This window comes from Etheostoma cragini, chromosome 18, assembly GCF_013103735.1.
Source record: "Etheostoma cragini isolate CJK2018 chromosome 18, CSU_Ecrag_1.0, whole genome shotgun sequence".
NCBI lineage: Eukaryota > Metazoa > Chordata > Actinopteri > Perciformes > Percidae > Etheostoma > Etheostoma cragini.
In genome coordinates, this window is record NC_048424.1 from 4,899,381 (window position 1) to 4,917,688 (window position 18,308).

The 18,308-nt window shown below is 36.0% G+C and overlaps 3 protein-coding genes across 4 annotated transcripts in view; 1 reads left to right on the forward strand and 2 right to left on the reverse strand.

Annotated features, from left to right (window-relative positions):
- knl1 (kinetochore scaffold 1) overlaps nt 1-2,894 on the reverse strand; it is a 17,489-nt gene extending 14,595 nt beyond the window's left edge. The window contains exons 1-4 of the mRNA XM_034900775.1: nt 2,495-2,894; nt 540-574; nt 281-317; nt 126-188 (exon numbers count right to left, since the gene is read on the reverse strand). Coding sequence (XP_034756666.1) covers nt 126-188; nt 281-317; nt 540-568 — 129 coding nt within the window. The 5' untranslated portion in view covers nt 569-574; nt 2,495-2,894. The remainder of the gene's footprint in view (nt 1-125; nt 189-280; nt 318-539; nt 575-2,494) is intronic.
- On the forward strand, nt 2,772-5,746 carry knstrn (kinetochore localized astrin (SPAG5) binding protein). Of its 2 annotated transcripts, none has more exons than XM_034900388.1 (9): nt 2,772-2,790; nt 3,330-3,414; nt 3,532-3,664; nt 3,750-3,779; nt 3,863-3,962; nt 4,106-4,220; nt 4,309-4,370; nt 5,370-5,444; nt 5,559-5,746. In XM_034900388.1, exons 2-9 carry the CDS (start codon nt 3,393-3,395, stop codon nt 5,685-5,687), a joined length of 666 nt encoding a protein of 221 aa, XP_034756279.1. In that variant the 5' UTR covers nt 2,772-2,790; nt 3,330-3,392; the 3' UTR covers nt 5,688-5,746. The 2 variants fall into 2 exon arrangements, with proteins under 2 accessions (XP_034756279.1, XP_034756277.1); XM_034900386.1 differs by having other exon boundaries at nt 2,780-3,014.
- LOC117961581 (adhesion G-protein coupled receptor G2-like) lies at nt 5,055-16,893 on the reverse strand. Its single transcript, XM_034900377.1, has 16 exons — nt 16,819-16,893; nt 15,357-15,410; nt 15,096-15,224; nt 14,884-14,922; nt 14,436-14,516; nt 14,089-14,278; nt 13,449-13,617; nt 12,531-12,662; nt 12,335-12,445; nt 12,210-12,246; nt 11,188-11,288; nt 10,833-10,954; nt 8,477-8,745; nt 8,280-8,373; nt 7,913-8,190; nt 5,055-6,422 (listed from the first exon to the last, which is right to left on the reverse strand). The coding sequence occupies exons 4-16, from the start codon at nt 14,909-14,911 to the stop codon at nt 6,244-6,246; spliced, it is 1,791 nt and encodes a 596-aa protein (XP_034756268.1). The 5' UTR covers nt 14,912-14,922; nt 15,096-15,224; nt 15,357-15,410; nt 16,819-16,893; the 3' UTR covers nt 5,055-6,243.
- Nucleotides 16,894-18,308: the final 1,415 nt, after the last annotated feature.

Genomic DNA, 18,308 nt, shown 5'->3' on the forward strand with positions numbered 1-18,308 from the left:
ACCACTGAATTATATCCTTAGGGTGAGAATTGATACTTAAAAAAATATAGTATGGTTGGAGCTTAAATTGAATTACATTAAAAACGCCCAATTTTACATATACAATGTTTAAGCAGTCCTCTTACCACGTTTTCCTGTTGCACTGGGTCAGAGAATTTCATTGATGATCTCTGTGGAGGTTTCAAAATCTAAAAATAAAGAAAATTGCAGACATCATGGTTCAGGTCAATGATTTGTTTACAGTTTTTATTTTAAAGTATAAATTATTTTTAGCACTGACCGAAGAAATGCGCCGCCTGGTGAATCCACTGCCTTCACTGTAACACAGAGGATGAAACACAGTAATCAGCTCCGGTGTATGTGCATGTAGGATATTTATTATTATAAACAATGTGAGTCAACCAGTCAACCATCAAAATCCCCAAATGAATGTTAATGTCAGGTTTATGGATGGCCTTTAAGTAATCTGCAGTCTGCCTTGAAGTTCAGGCACAACGCAAATGTGCTTTCTCACAACATATAACATCATTGTCACTCACTCATTCTTGGCAGGATCCAGTGGCTCCATTTCAAACTGTGAACAAAGGAAAACAGAGCTTGATACAGCAACTCACAGATTCTACCATTTATTAGGCCCGGCACAATTCGAGGGAAAATATGAATCACGATTCTCTGGCACAATTTTTTTTCTCACAAACAGTAAAGCCAGACACGGTATATATATATATTTAGTATATGTAGATATTTTGAAATAACGATATTGAGTCGATATTTCTTGCACCTTTACTACAATATATGATTCAATTTAAGCCTTTTTGGTGACCTACATGCAACATTTGCCTGACCTTTCTTTACATTTATGTCAAGCATTAAAATAACAACCAAAGACATGATTTTTTTGGTAGAATAACTGGTAGATCAGGTGGTGTGTGCGAGGTTAACTTAGACAAGCGGCTCCCTTCAAGAGGAAGTCCGCGACCCCTAGGAGGTCCTCAGAGTCATTGCAGGGGGGGCACAAAATTATTGTATCATTATTTTTGAAAGTTTCTTTCCTCCAAAATTAAAATGTGTCTTAAATTATTTACACGAGTCCAACATATTATAAGCAAATGAAATCGGCCTATTCCTCAAAAGTAACATCAACAACATTGATGATACGTTTACTGGCCTGCAAAATAGCCAATATGGTAGCCATCATGTAAGCTTATGGATTCAGTTTGACATTAAAGCATGACAACATATGAATATGACATGTACAGTATTATTATTAAACGTATTATTGTAGGGCACCATAAAAGGGTATGTGTACAAACATAAGACCAACCTACACGTAGGCCCAGTTTATTATGCAACTCAATTTTATACAATATATGTATTTGGGTGTCGCTGCTCGTCTCTCTTTCAGGTTAGGGGTCCCTGGCCTAAATAACATTGAAGAACCCTGACAGACTATTCTTCAGAAGCCAAGATAAGCTTGCCAAGTTTGTTTATTTAAGAAGGGACAACAATGTGCAATGATTGACATGAGCATTTCTGTCCGATATGTAAATGTGCCAGATTTAGCCATTCATGGTAATTTTTATCCGCAGTCACTGGCAGGTTGATGACATTAAAGATAACATACAAGAGCATGTAAACACATAACCCGATATTTAATTGATTAAAAAAAAAAAAATATATATATATATATATATATATATATATATATATATATATATATATATATATATATATATATATATATATATGTGCAGAAAACAGCACAATAAAAACCATGTACACCTGTGCCTGTGGTCCCCCATTGGCTAGAAATAGTGAAAAGGTGTAAACCGAGGCTTGGGTATCCTGCTCTGCGTTTGAGAAAATGAAAGCTGATCTGGAATCTTGCCCCTTATGAGCTCCAAGGCTACAGACTCAGAAATGGCACATCCTAAGGAAAGCTCATTGCCCACTGGCTCTACTGGCTGTAATTCTGCACCAAGGCTGCAATTTTGGGAAAGAGACTTCAGATGCAGCATTAGAGGACCGCTAAGGCCTATATAAAAGCATCCAAAGAGCACCATGTCATGCGACCTTTGTGTGTCAGGATCGACACACAACTGAAACGATGTTGGCTGTATATGGATTCCCCCTTTAACAGCTAACGTCAACTAGCTAACGTTAGTAGTTTTATATGTTAACGCCACTTGCACCGCTTATTGTATTTGGAAAATCTCACCAAACTTCATTCAAAAAAAAAATAGTTCAGTTTGTTAAATGAATTATTATATAATAGACGTTAGGTGGATATGCATTTCATTTTTGTCGATTAAAAAAAAACTTTCTTTCAGAATATTTAATGACTTCCTATTTATATTTATTCATTATAGAAAACAAACTGACTTTAACGTTACTTATTACACCATAGTTAGCTAGCTAACGCTAACGTCTGTCTGCCACTGACAAAATGAACATGGGGAAAAATCTGAACAACAAAAAAGCATACATCGCATACCTTGTAGTTGTAATGAGTTTAAATCCTCGTCGAATACGATTGTGTTCGTCTTAATTTACGTTAACTTAAAATAGTTGTCATGTCACTTATTGTTAGCTCGGTCGACTTGAGAACCTGCAAGCTCTTGCTAACGTCAACGAGCCTCCCTCTATCAGATGTATAACGCTAACGTCTTTAGTTTTGAATTTAGCCGCCTCCACGCCTGCGCATTACACTATTCTACTTTCTCGAGTCAACGACTTCTGTTAGCTAGCTGTCTTTAGTGCAGTAAAGCCAGTGACGGTTTAGAGATTTTGGTCAAGTTAACTCAACATATGCAAACACAACAAATAATAAATACAACGCTTAGCTCGACTTAATCAAGAAATACAAAACAACTGACGACCAGTAGCGAAAAGTAGTTTTCCTCATACAGGAAATAGCGTATTCAAACCGGAATTGATCATAGAGGGCGCGACGTTTTTAAATTGCGGGTCAACCGACTGTTGACAAATTTTGTTGCATTAACTTATCCGTAAAGGTAGGCAGTTCATGTTATGTTATTGAACCATTTCACTCGTTTGTATTAACGATGAACTAGGTTAGCACTTAAGATCAGCTGATTATACGCTTGTTATGTTACTTTTTATTTATTGTTTTTTTTTTAAAGTTTTGCGCCGAATGTTGTATTTGAAAAGAAGCACCAAACTCCATTCAAAATACGTCCATTTTTATATTCTCGCAGTGTCACATAGGGTTCGGTAATCCATGATTACGCTCTTGAATCTTTAGAATACCCATAAACAGAACATGTTTGAAGTTGTAGTTGTAGCTTTTCTTCTTTTTCTTCATACAGGTGCCTTTGGGTATTGTTCTGCCTTTCTGTCCTCTTTATTAATCGCACAACAGATCGTCAGCAATGTCTTCAAAAATTCCAAGAGGTGAGTATGTTAGCTGTTTTTCGGCGCTTTTTGGTGATAATATTAATGTGTATCTTCATTTTATATAGCTAGTCAAACACACCTGATGTATGATTAACAATATTCTGTGTTTTCCAGGTGTGCAGTTACCCGCAGGAACAAAAAAACCCGGTCACAAACCTGAATCTAGAGACACAGCAACTGTATCTGCTTCAACGAATGCCCAAAAATCAGATGGTATCCTTAAACCTCAAACTGAAAACGTGCCAAAGTAAGACATTTCTAACCAACTCTATACTCTGTGTTTGCTCTACAGTTTATGTTATTGAATTGCATTTTTCACTTTTGTCTTCCAGAAATGTTGTTACTCTAAAGGTTCACAAAGGGTAAGACATATGTTGTATTGCATTTCGGAACATATTGTGGGCTTTAGCCTTTTTTCACAACTTTATGTTGCACCTTTCTGTAGGATCTCCACCAGGTATGGGCGACAGGCAGAGGTTAAGGAGCAAAATCAGCATCTGATGGCTTCCAATGAGGAGCTACAGAAAAACCTCACAGAGATACAGGTACAGGGATGGATTTTGATAAAAATGTGTGGGATTGTAACATAAAAAAGTATTTTTGTTTATACTCCTCTTGCTGGGAGAAGTACACTTGTCTTTGTTTTCCACTGCAATTGTACATCATTACTTTCCTTGTTATATTGCAGCAAAGAGTAGCTGAGTTGGAGCTGCAGTACAGTGACCTTGTAAGAGAGAATACAGAGGTACAGAAAAACCTGAAGGACTGTCACGTACTCCTTGTCTCAGCCAATATAGACCCAGGTGAATATGTATTACCATTTTCATAATGTGTTTTTTCTTGGCTAAAGTTCAGTTGTCTCTTAATGGAAAACCTCACATTTATTTTTAGTTTTAGGAGAAAGGGTTGGAGAAGCTTCACGAAACAATGAAGATCAAAGAAAAGAAGTTATGGTGCGTAAACTTTATCTCCGTTTACAGTCATGTTTTATTCATCATATGCTTTATCAAACTCACACAAATAACTAACACAAGCACTTGTTATACTATACTACATAACCACACAATAAAAAATGTGACAAAAAAAATATATACTATATTTTATGCAGGTTAGACATGGAAAAGTGGTTTTAGAAAGATGTAAATATATTTGGGGCTATCAGGTAGGGGGTCAAGTGTTGCCATGTTGACCTATGGAGACTGAATGTTTGTCCACCTGAAGGCTATCTACAATGTCCCTGTTGGCAACTCTTTGATTTTTGTTGTTGTTGTTTTTGTTCAAATAACTTTAGGTTTCATATCTTAAGTGTGTATCTGTATGCATTTTATTCATCAGAACGTTAATATATTTTGATGTTTCTAAGTTCTATGTGAAACAACCAAGTTTATTTTTAAACTGTATTGTTATATTATTTTAGTGAGGACTCATAATTAACTACAAATAAGTAATGTTTGGGAAATCTGTTCATGTTTTGTTACGTGTTTCTGGATACATTTTTTAAAATATACATACCGGCTGATATAGCACAATATTGGATTTTTAAATAACTAAATATTTGTATCAATATATCAGCCTTAAAAAATCCTTTATCACCCGGGCTCTAGAGTGAAATAACATTTTGTACTATAGAAACATGTATTGTTCTAGCAATATAAATGGCATTGTGCATGGTATTTCCTTAACTGCAAGATGCGTGCTTCACGATGACAGCAATGAGTTGTTAACTGACATTCACCAAGACGTATAGACCCGCAGCAATCTATCTGAAATAACACTTATCTGAAGTACCGTATGTTGCCAAATATTGAATACAAATGTATTGTAGGTTGCTAGTGACAAAATATTAGCTTTTAGTGTTTTATGATATCTTTGTAAATTACGTTTCATTAAAAACTGTTACATTTGTCCCGGTTCTCCCCTATTAAACACATATTTTATTGTCTCCATTCCAGAGTGTCTCCACAAACCTGCTGAATGAACTAAAAGTGTTTGGAGACGCTGCATCACAGCAACGTGCTCGGCTAGAGGTGAGTCATACTCCTTCGTATTTGCCCAATGTAACTTTGCTATTTCTTGTAGTAAATTTAAGGGATGGTTGGGGTGTGTTTTTAAATGTTCCTCATTTCCTCACACACTTGTAGGAAATCCAAGCAACAATGACAGAACTCACTAAAGCACGGCAACATATGATGCAGGAAAGGGAGAACTTTTCCCTGAAGGCTGCTGAAATGGAACAAGCTCTCAAAGAAGCAGAAGCTCTTTTGTTGTAAAAGTAATAACAATTTGTATGTTTTAATGTTTGTGTGACTGAATAAATGATTCTTATTTCTTCAATAATCTTTTCGTATTTTAAAGAGTTAAAATATGCTTTTAAACACTGCCAGTTGTAATGGGTGGAACAGGTGCAAGTCTATCCACAACTATGGATATTTTGTATATATCTGGAAGATCAGAGAGCCCTGAACAAGCACTTAATCATTCAAAAGCATGCCATTAAGAATAATTTGTCAAAAAGAATTACGATACATTTTTGCATTACAAAAAAGGTCTAAAAGTCATTACTTAGAAACTGTATGACACCCTTTTATGATCCTTACTGAATGAAATTGTTCAAGCCCAATTCTGATCCTAAGATTAAATACACAAGTACAAAATAAACAAGGAGTAAAATGGAGTATTGAAGCAGTTTCTCTATGCGTACTAATGACTATCAAATATGTCAGGAAAGGTGCATTTTACAAAGCCATGCATTAGTACACTTTCCAGTTTATTCTTAGTACTTGCTTGTAGTCTCAAGTTACTTCAAGCTGACCTTTTCATCGCTCTTTAGTCCTGATTCTTCTTCCCGGTATTTATCTTTTTCTTTGGCAGATTAATGTAGGGGTTCTCAAAGCTGTCCAGGCTGGTTTTAATGGTGTTGGTGCTGTTTGAGTTTTTATGATCGCTCGCACCACCGGTTATGTCTCCTGTGCTGGTGTTATAGTAGTAGATGAACAGGAAGAAACCTGCCGGGCAAAGAGAGATGGTCACTCATTGGAACAATTTTAACCTAGAAAATGTAATGTATTATTAGTTTATCGCTACTTTACACTCATTGCTCATGTAGTTGGGTTTTATTTCTTACAGTTTTCCATCCTTTTACTCCCATTGAATATGCTTTAATTTGCTTCTCAGGTTTAAATGCATTTAGTGATGGAATAATACAATACTATTGTAATAACCACTGAAACAAAGTAACTGCTGTAGCCAACAAATGTTTTTTGTTGCATTAAACAAGTATTGTCATTTTGTGCTCCCATTGGTAACCCTGTATTCATATATATATATATATATATATATATATATATATATATATATATATATATATATATATTCATATATATATGTATTCATATATATATATATATATATATATACAGTATGTATATATATATATATATATATATATATATATATATATATATATATTTTACCTTTTGGTGCCAGTAAAATAAAATAAGCTTGTAAACACCTCCTATAAAGTTGATATGGCAAACTTCTTAGGAGATACAGAGCAACATTATCATTCATTGATTTTTGTTTTGTCTCTGGCTACATGGTGTATTTAGTCGAATGTTCACATTCTTTCCCCTAAAGCTGTTAGGCACTACATTATTTTTAACAAGCTAGTCTCTTTTTTGTTCATCTGCCATTTGGTGCTGGGCAGGTAGCAAACAGTGAATTTATAAGAGAATTTTGTTAATCATCTGCCTGCTGCAGCCAGAAATGGTGCTAATGAGAGCTGTAGGAGTCAGCCAAAACAGTAAAGTTGCAGACCTTGAATTAGGGCGGATTTGGGTTAAAAAATAACTGTCATTATGAGTGAGCCCTTTCACATACAAATTTACATATACACCCAGTGTCCAGTTTATTATGTACACCTGTACAATCTAGTGCAATTAAAAGCAAAAGATCTGCCATAAATTCTACCTTGACAGAGATTATGATCACTTTTTCTTGACATTGTCAGGAATGTGTAAATTATATGTTGAGGTTGTAGTTTCTGATGGTGTAGTAATTGACGACATCATATTGAGAGGTGTTTAAAAAATGTTGCCCTCCCTATTCCTATACATGGGGGAAGCAGAATATTAGAAACACCTCTCAGTGCAATGTAGTCAAGTACAATACCACCACCAACTATAACCTCAATGCTTACAAATATAATGAAATAACACCTCCCGTGTCAAAACAATCCGGGAACATTATAAGTATCATAAAAGTAAACTTAACTGCAGAACAGTTGTATTGGCCAGGTGTACCTCATAGTGGCCACTGAGTGTAAATATATACATACAATATTTCACATACACAGAAGGAGATAATCTGTACGAAGATATTCCTTATTCTTTGAGTAAAAATGTACTTACATGAGCAGTGAGTAAAAAATGGGATTAAACTATTCAAAAAGATACAGATTATTACAGTGAAAAAGTATTATCACAGTTGTGAAAACCTTGGAAAGAATTGAGGACTGTGAAAATGTAGTATGAGGGGATCCGGAGGGCACCGTAGGCGAAGAAGGCAAACCCCCAAGTGATACCCAGCATGCAACAGAGTCCCAGGATGATTACAATACTTTTGCCATTTGTGCTCTTTTGGTTGGTGTTTGTTTTCTTGAGAAAGAAGAGCCGGGAAAGTATGACGATGAAGGAAGTGAGGGTGAAGATGAAGACCAAAACATAGTAGCCTATGTTAACAACGTAGTGCACCAAATTGTCTGTTATCCAGCACCTTGGAACAGAAAAACATGTCAGTAAAGGACAAGAAATGTGTCTCTACTGTTTTATTCTATGTATTAAATATGTAATACACAGACTCACATGGCCACGGTTTGTTCACTGTCATTAGTGTGAATGAGTTGTTCACCATATTTTCCTAATATGAGCAGTACAATTACAACTACACTTGGTAGTACTGTGAATGGAAAAAGAAAATTTACCAACAAACCACAGACTTTCAAATGTCATGTCCACATTCAGATCAAACCGCAGAAAGTAATGACGTGTACTTTGCTCACCCCAACTGACAATGGAGACTTTGAGTATGTAGTGACGGATTACAATCTGGCCCCCGGCACAAAGCTGCAAGCAGAGGTGGAAGGCTTGCACAGCAAACCAAGTGAAAGTGGCCAACATGAAGTAATGCATGAGAGCCGCCATGATCTTACAACTCACAGAGCTCTTCAGATTTGCCACATAGCTGTTGATGAGGAAAGTGAAGTTGAGCAGAGACATGGCTGAAACCAGGTGGATGAGAATCCTTGTGGTATTGCTGGCCTTGGTCTTCCTGTAAGGAGACAAAATGAACAGAGAAGTCATGTTATGTTATAGTATTTATTTTGGGTGCCCATACCTTTATGATTGTTAATAGACAATGTATCATGTTTTACATATTTTGAACAAAGAATCAGGCATTTAGTTGAAATGACACTATGGATTTGATAGTAAGTACATTATTGTTACATGGTAATGTTCTGCATCTTCTTCTTTATATAATTGTAAATTCAAGGCTCAATTTCTGGACTGTCAGACAAAACAAATTTGAGGTACTTGATTATTTACATTTCATGATAACTTACTTACTTTCGGTATTGTACTTACACTCCACTACTACTATTTTATTTATCCAGCATTTTTAGTTGTGATTGGTTTACAGGTGAAGCTAAAGTAAACACACTAATTACTTCCTCCACCTCTTTCCTCATTGCAATTTATCATTGTCTCATTATTTGATATAGTATTAATGGAAAGGAGTTGATAATGTTAGTCAGAATTGTGATCACAGAAGTCTATTGATAATGTAATAACACGTCAAATTCATCCTTTGATGCAGTGTTGAATGAGTGTATGAATTATTCGTATAGAATGCAAACTCACTCATATAAGTATAATTATTTGCAATTGTATGCATAATGTGTGTACAGTATATTATATACATAAGATTATAACTACTTTTGTGGCCTCTAAGCAGTGTTTGATTGCAAAGGTACGTGTAGCAGTGGTCTTAAATTATCCCTGTAATCATGCTCAGTATGGAAAGAGACAGATGGGATCTTCTTTTACTTTCATAAGGCATTCATTGGGATCATAACAGTTGCTTCCATAGTTCTCTAACAATGCAGCAACTATTCAACAGTCTCATTTCCCTACTGTGGATTTATTAAATAACTTACCACAGTGTTTTGGAAAGGAAGGCTTATTTACATAAACTTTCACTACATTAAAAGCAGCAAAACAAAACACAACCATTGACCAGAGATGTTTTTTTGTTTACTAAAAAAACTTTGCAATAGAGATACAAAGTTAGTATTAAAGTGCTCATATTGTGCTAATTTCCAGGTTCATAATTGTAGATGTTATACCAGAATAGGTTTACATCATTTAATTTTCAAAATACACCATATTTTTGTTGTCTTGCAAATTGCTGCAGCTCCTCTTTTCCCCCTGTGTGTTGAGCTCTCTGTTTTAGCTACAGAGTGAGGCATCAAACTTTTATTCCATCTTTGTTGGACTCACACTATCTGGGTAAAGACTGTTAGCTAATCAGAAGCAGAGTATGACGGTGTGCCACCCTGGCAGCTAGGAGAGCATTATCACTTGTGTTACAAAGTGACGCCCGTTAGTCACGGAAATGAAGGCTGGACTACAATAGAGCTGCTTGGAGCAGTTTGTCAACATTGTTTTCTGTTGAACATGGTAAATCCCTATAGAGTGGACTTGGGCTTTTTCATTTTGTCAACCTCTTACATGCAAAAAAAAGATATGTAACACAGTAAAGGAAAAGGAAAAGCCAAACAGCATGATATGAGAACTTTAATACTTAAGCACGATTCAGAAAAACATGGTGGCTACTGGAGCTGCTGCCCCCGCGACCAGATACCGGATAAGCGGATGAAGATGGATGGATGGATGGATGGTGGTAACAGGGAATTGATTTTTACCGTCTTGATATCTTTTTATTTGTTCACACTGTTTTCACTAATTGTGATTAAAACCAAACTTTCTTAGCAGCAGGCAGGTCACCTGAGGACTCATATCTCTCCATGACAACAACCAGAGACGCATTCAGAAGTGCATTTTCAGAAGTCTTCCCTTTGACAGGTCATGTTTTCATGCTGTCCTGTAGCTTACTAATGTAAATTAATAAAAATTTGATACAAAAATGTAATGATGTCTGACGGGTTTCATGAAGAGGAAAGCCTTAAAGGTGCCCTGCCACACAAAAAAAAAGTTTACTTATTTTTGGCCAACCAACAATTACTCCAAAACCCTTTATTCTATGTGTGCATACTTTCCTGATTATTTCCTGGATGTTTCTTGGGGGAAAAAAAACACTATTTAATCTGAAGAATTTTGGAGACATGTTATAATTACCTCAGCAGGAAGTGCATGAAGAGGACTATGCAGAGGAAGAACATGGACAAGCCACAGCCAACTTGTGTGATGATGGTGAGGTTGTTCAGGTCAGAACTAGATATGGTTTCATTAAGAGGAGTCTGCAAAATTCAAAAATTGAATTCTTTATCACAGGGATAGGCATTGGTAATCAGGATGGTTTATGATGAGTTTCACAACGGAGGTAGTAAATACAAAATGAGGAAGCAATCAAGACAGTTACACAGAGGAATGTCTACATATTTGTATTCCATATGGAATGTCAATTGAAAGGATGAAGCTTAGTTTGTTAGGAATATTACAAATATAATATTACAAAAGACGTAAAACTCACCATCAAGACAGCAAAAAATGTCAAATGCGAACACTCGCACATAATGTTTTGTCCATCAAGTATTGTCTGACATCCGTCATCAGTCCAGTTTGGTCTATTCCCTAGAAGACAGAAACAGAGCATGCCAGTTGTGCAGAGCTGAAACTGGAGTGCTCTTAAACGACAACACGGCTGAAACATCAAAGCTCCAGTCAGTCAGGTTTAAGGTGCTGACACACCAACCCGATAGTCGGCCGTCGGGCAGCCTTGCGAGGTCAGTGACTGGAGTCTGTTCAGTGTGTTCTGTGCCGTCGTCAGCCAGAGGAGCCGTCTGCCATCATTTTGGCTGATTTGAGATCTTGAATCGGGGGGCGGGCCGTCAGACTCAATGACCAATCTGATTGGTGGAGTGCTAACCCGTGAATTACGAGTGGGAGGAGCGTGAAGAATGCCCCTCAAAATCGGAAAAAAAACTTTTAAACTGACCTTTGTCGATCTGAAACGAAGACAGATTCAGCAACTGCTTGGCCTATTTCTGAGTTAAAAGGTTTTCAGAAACACTATTTTCGTAAAATACGAGATCGTATTCCAAACGAGTCGCCCTTATGGTTGAGTTTGAAATTCCAGAGAAGCCAGACCGATGTGACGCGTTTCTCCAATCAGCTGCTGGTTTTAATTTTTTGGGCGACAATACAAATTAGCAAAGATTGTATTTTTGCAAACAAATTGAAGCACCAGATTAGGCTTTTTTCACCAGCGAAGCTTGAGAAAAATGTTTGCAGCCTTGTGCCCCTTCAAAATGCATTTAGGTGTCCTAATAACGATGCCTATTGCTGTTTAAATTTTCAAGTTCAGTCATCATTCATTTACCTATTTACACCTGCCTGTGAAAAAGGTGTATTCTAGTCGTCAGAGGAACAACCTTTGTTACACTCACATTAATTTGCATGAAAGCCAATGACAAACAAATCATAGAGAGAAAGTTGCAAAGCTTTGAGCGATTTCTTATGTCAACAAGCAAATTGACAAGTGGGGAAAAATACCTTCACCATTCCATGATTGACAAGATGGAATTCCTTTCTGTAAACAAAACAACATATACATTTTTAAAAATCTGCTCTTGGATAATAAAAAAACTCAACAGAGTTTTTTTTTTTTTTGTACTTACGTATTTCATGTTCAAAAAATTGATCTTCATTTTGTCTGTGAGATTGGTGATAGTGGTTCCCATTTCAACTGCTAAAACCTCATTACCTAAAACAGTGCTGTTCTTCTCATCCTGAAAAAATGGAACAAATGAAAAAAAGTAACATGACGCGGCCTCTACTGAATCATCGAAGGTCAAAATTTGATATTTTTCTTACCGAAGCCAGATTGAGGAATCGGAGAACAGCTGAAAATACTGTGCTATTATTCAAACTACATTTTGCAAGCGCTTCTTTTGACACTATGACAGATCTTGAAAATGTAGCCAGAGTTTCTTTGTCTCCAATAATCTGCAGAGAAGAGCACAACAGGTTTGTTGACAAAATCATGTACAGTGCAGTTTTAGGGAATTATGAATATATTCACTTTCCAGGAAATGACTTAGTATTTTGTATTTAGGAAACTACTTAGCCTTTCTTAAATCATGAAACAAAACTTTCTGACCTACTTTTAAAGATTTACATCACAGCACTAACACATTTTTGGTTTTGATCTTTACATGTGGTATCTATCTTCTTATCAGCCTTAGTGTTTTTTATTGTTTAACGCAAATTAGCAAAACTTAGCATGTTAAAACGCTACACTACAGAAAGATGGTAACATGGTATACATTTTATCTACATTAGCATTTTAGCAAAGTCACTCTCATTAGCATTTAGCTCAAAGTACTGCTGTGCTTACAGCCTCACAGAGCTGCTAGCATGGCTGCAGCCTCAGTCTTGTTAAGTTTTAACAGATTTAACAGCATGACACAACATTAATTAGTGAGCTTAAGAGTTTTTGAATATGTTTTGCCTGAAACAGGAGTAATTCCCCATGCCTTTTTCTGCAGTCTTTCTGTTAAGGCTAGATTGGTTTTGAGCCTTTCACCTCGCTCTTGGACAAAAACAAACAATTTCTAAATGAGAGTCAGCATGGCTGGATAACCCTACCTTAATGACCAATACTCCCATCAATCTCAAGTTAGCAGGTGGCTGAGATTATCATCACATCCAAAAAATACTGTTTTTGTGAAGTCTGTATTGAGAATGTTACTACTACTACTACACAGCACAAATAAAAAGTAATTCACCCACATTCATGCTGTCATTTGGAGAGCTGTAAGCAATGGAGACTTCCCGCATGTCCGCGGGCACTGCCTCCTCTGTTTTCACTAAGATACCCGTAACTCCTTCTGTCACAGTCAATGTAGCTGAAGACTCGTTCATGGATTTGGCCAGGTCGGCCATTTTGTTCATGATTCCACTGTTGACAGAATATTCAATAGGCTATATTTACAATAGAAGACTTCACATACAATTTTTAATGCTCAAAGTAGTAATCCATTGTTGAAAATCAAGTTTAAATGTCTAATACATTTTCCATGTTTTAATTCTTAAATGTTCAAAGGAAAAGTTCGAACTATTACGGAGAGCTTGAGCAGGGAGGTGATTAGCTTAGCTTAGTTTAGCTTTGAATCTGGAAAAATGGGAGGAAAGGCTTCTTGCACAGTCCAAAGTTTAAAAATAAAGTTAGTTCACTAATTAACACATTGTATCTTGTCTGCTTATGACTTCCCAGGATACTGTGAGGTCTCCATGCAAATTGTCATTTTTTGCATTCATATTTGCTGTTTCCAATCTTCCAGTCTCTGTGAACAAGGTCTACAGTGGTATTAATCTTTTGCTCTCACTCTCGGCAAGAAAATGAAAAAGAAATTCATGAAGCATGACTTACGCAGCTTCGGCAGCATTGAGTTTTCCTCCTTCTTCAGTTTGAATTGTTACATTGATCTTAATTTGCGTATCGGGCTTTTTCACTGGATTGTCACAGTTGAGACAGTTGGTGTTTGTCGCTGTTATGTTGATGAAGTACCGGTATTTGACCCGGGGATCTGAAAGGAAAGGAGTTTTATCTGAAGCATTAGCTAGAATTGTAAGGTAAAACATGCAAGGTTATGTTACCCTTTGTAACACACATTATGTGCATTACATTGCGCATAAAAGACATGAGAAATTATAGTCTGGGGAGCTACAGAAGAAAGGTTTCAACTTTCATTCTTTTTTTATCTGAAGGGAACTCACCTATATTCTTGCAGTCGTTTTCATCAAATTTAGCTTGTTTGCATACATTTCCTGTATCCAAACGTCTCATCTGGCAAGATTCTATTAATGGAAACATTGTCAGAATTATAGATCCCATCCACATTATAGAAGAAATCTAAGCCAATAGGAACAAAGCTATACTATATTCAGAAAGTAAACATCTACAATAATTTAACAATGTTATTGAAATTAGCCATTTAGGTTTATTGAATAGATGAAGTAGGGTAGCTAACTATGTGAGGGATGATAAACAAAAAAATTAATATGTTTCATTGTTTAACACATATATAATGATCTAAAGAGACTTGATGTCATCATTGAAAATTCATTTTCCATTTCCTATGTTAGATGCAGATGTAATTATATTTTTATTAGCTCTGTTTTTAATCACAAAATGAGAACTGAATTGTAAAGGAAGTTTGTTTACCTCTGAGAGTCTTATTGCAGACATACATTGGACAGAAATCTATATTGACAAAACCAAATGGTCAACTTGTATCTTTGTAGCTTTAAAGCAGAACTGCTTTACACACACACACACACACACACACACACACACACACACACACACACACACACACACACACACAAAGAAAATTGACAGTAAAAAAAAAAACATAATATACAGTATAACATCACCTTTGATGTCTGATAAACTTCCGTTGCACCTCCCTTTCAGGACATACAGAACCAAATTCTTCTTGATATGCCAATTTGAGATGCACAGAAAATCGCCGAGCAGTAGAGGCCACGGCTCCCTCCAGGTTTCTGTCAATTAAAAACAGGAACACAGTTAGATTTTTCATTTGTTTAAATACTGATGTAAATGTTTAAAAACAATCTAGTGTTGTGTTACAACTATACTATATTTATACACTGCTCTCATGTAAATATACTCACGGTTGGACTGTCGTTGAGTTTCATTTTTCTGCAGAAACACTATACATCCTTCAGCTTTGAGGTAAAGAAGTTTTTTTTATTGTCACAAAGTAATTTCATAACATTCTTCTAATAATTTCTTGCATACTTTCACACAACATTTTACAGCAGTAAAACCCAAAGGAAGAATTATTTGCAACTAAAATGTAGGATAAAATCGGAATCTCCAAACTTAGTTCAATGGATACACAAGGAATGAGGGCTCATGGGGGGTTGGAGCCTTTCTCAGTATGCAGAGAGAGAGAAAGAGAGACACACACACCCCGCACAGGCTACCAGTCTAGTGCACAACTAAAGGCTGGCACATGCTTGAAAGAACTTAGTTTGTACGAACTGTCATCAAAGCACGTCTAAAGTCAAACTAATTTACAACTGTCCTCACAGAGTGATGAGACAGAATAATTGTTTGCTAATACTCAAATAATGCCCAAAAAATTACAGTGTGAATATTTTGTCAATTCAGCGTAACAATTAAATACTTATCAGCTAAACATACTTGTACAGGTAAAGAAGTATAGGGGAGAAAGGGGAAACTTGTATGCATTTAGGGACCTAGCAATAAGTTAAGGCAAGACACTACAATGCAAAAACAATGAGGCTTTTAATGCACAGGTCTTTGTCGGCAATTTTGCATCCAAAAAATGTCAATGTCAAAAAAAAAAATCTAAATACACATTTAAGTATTTATTTTACTACACTTTGCCTATTAGTGTTTGTTGACTTTTCCTGAATTCACCAAGCTTGTATTAGATAAAGCCTCATTAGAAATCCGGTAATACAAAGAAGTATTGTCTTGATGTAAGTAATCCACTGGGGAGGTTTCATGGTGATATTTCTTAGTTAAATATTTATTTGATAGTATCACCTGTAGTGTCTTTAAAAATGTACCTCTACACATCTTTTTTTAAGATTATTTTTTAGGCGTTTTCCTTGATTATAGTGACAGTGGAAAGACATATAAGTGGGAGAGAGATGGGGGGGAAGCAGCAAAGGGCCACAAGTCAGATTCAAACTCGGGTCGCTGCAGGAATCCGCCAACATGGGGCAAACGCTCTTACTGGGTGAGCTAGAGCCCAAGAGTCTCGACACCTCTTTAAAGGCTTTGCAGTTTTCTATTTATATTCTGGAGGTGTTTACAAAGGAGTTTGTCAAATATCATTCATAGCCTAATTCATACAACATGTAATACCTAAACCTGCTCAATTGAGTGACAAAAATAGATATCTAAATCTCCCTCTGTCCAACTCTCTTTTTGACTTGACTTTGAGGTTGTCAAAAATATATTACTGTCATACAAATACTATTATATAGCTGTAAAGGTGTACCCTTCCTCCCAGACTGAGCATGATGTTTTGTTCCCAAGCAACAATCAACAACTACTGTATAAAAATGAAAATAAATGTTCATTATAGTTTGGACTCACTCAGATTTGAATGTTTTTTTGCAGTGATGAAGCCAGAGAAGTTATCCACAACAGCAATATGGTAATTTTGGGTCGAAAGACATTTTTTCAGTTCCATAAAGTTCTGCTTGCCACAATTACCTTAATCAAATCAGATCACAAGTTAAACAAAATGAAGGTCATTACTTTTGTTTTAATGCTCAAAAATGTCATTTCTTAAGAGAACAATATATCACATGCCATGTGTGCATATGTACAGGCTACTAGACTTTAGTAGTTGGAGATTGTGTCTACTTACAAACTGGATAAATCCACAGAAGACCCACAAACGAAACCCAAGTAATCCAGCCCATGTTCTTTTGATGACATAAAGTCTTGTTCAGGATGTGTGACCCATTCACTGCTACAGTAGCAAACAGCAGCACTAAACAAAGAGAACAGAACCTTTTGGCCAAATGAATATGTTTTCTAACTGACTTTGCATAGCTTGCCGCTGCATGAATTTTGTTTTGCAAATTCACAGTTCCTGAAAATGACCTTGAGCCTATGCAAAATAACCAAAACAACTATGTGCTTGGACGAATGTCCAGGGATGATGTACAGTATGTTACCACATGCAAAGGATCAAATGGTGGTTGTTGTGTTGTACTTCTTGTGTGAACAACATTTTTTTGCTTAGTACCAGTACCAAATTACCTTTGACAAAACCTCCTCAAGAATACCTAATCATTTTTCAGATCATGAGGAAGTTTGACCTTATACATCCCACATTAGTTCACATGTTTATAGCATCTATCTGTAAGAGAGATACAAGAAATACAAGTTTTTTTTAGGTGGAAATTCTAATGCCGAATCTTTTGTTGTTGTTGTTGCATGGCTTATGTGTTACATGCTTTTCTGTAGCTGTCTACATATGGCTTTCATTTAACAAAATAAACTGCTAATGTATGACCATTTGAAAAACTTCTAACTTTCATAGGGAAAAAAACAAAAAACAAACAATGTTTCCCAATATTGATAAATAAATAAAAAGACACCATCCAGCTTAGTCCCAATCATGCTTCATAACTTTTAAGGAAAGGTTCAACATTTTGCATTATAACACTTAGAGGAGTAGTCAGTTAGTAGTTATTTAGAGGAGAAGCCACGATACCGCTCCCATCCCGGACTATGATTAGATTAATTTAGATTAGATTCAACTTTATTGTCATTTAGCAAAGTACAGGTACTGAGCCAATGAAATGCAGTTGACATCCAACCAGAAGGGCAAAAGAAGCATTAAATACCAAAGTACAGGTTGAGCACAGTATTATGTAAATGAAAGAGATTCATTATGTACAACAGTGTATATTTAGATAAATACAGGTTTTCAAGATTACTGCACATGTCTAAAAAGTGACAGATAATGAATATAGAGTATATATATATTTATATGTACTAAACAGTATATATGTTAGCAGTGCAAGGGCATTGATGAAACAGTGCAGGAGTAAATGTAAACAGGTAAGCAA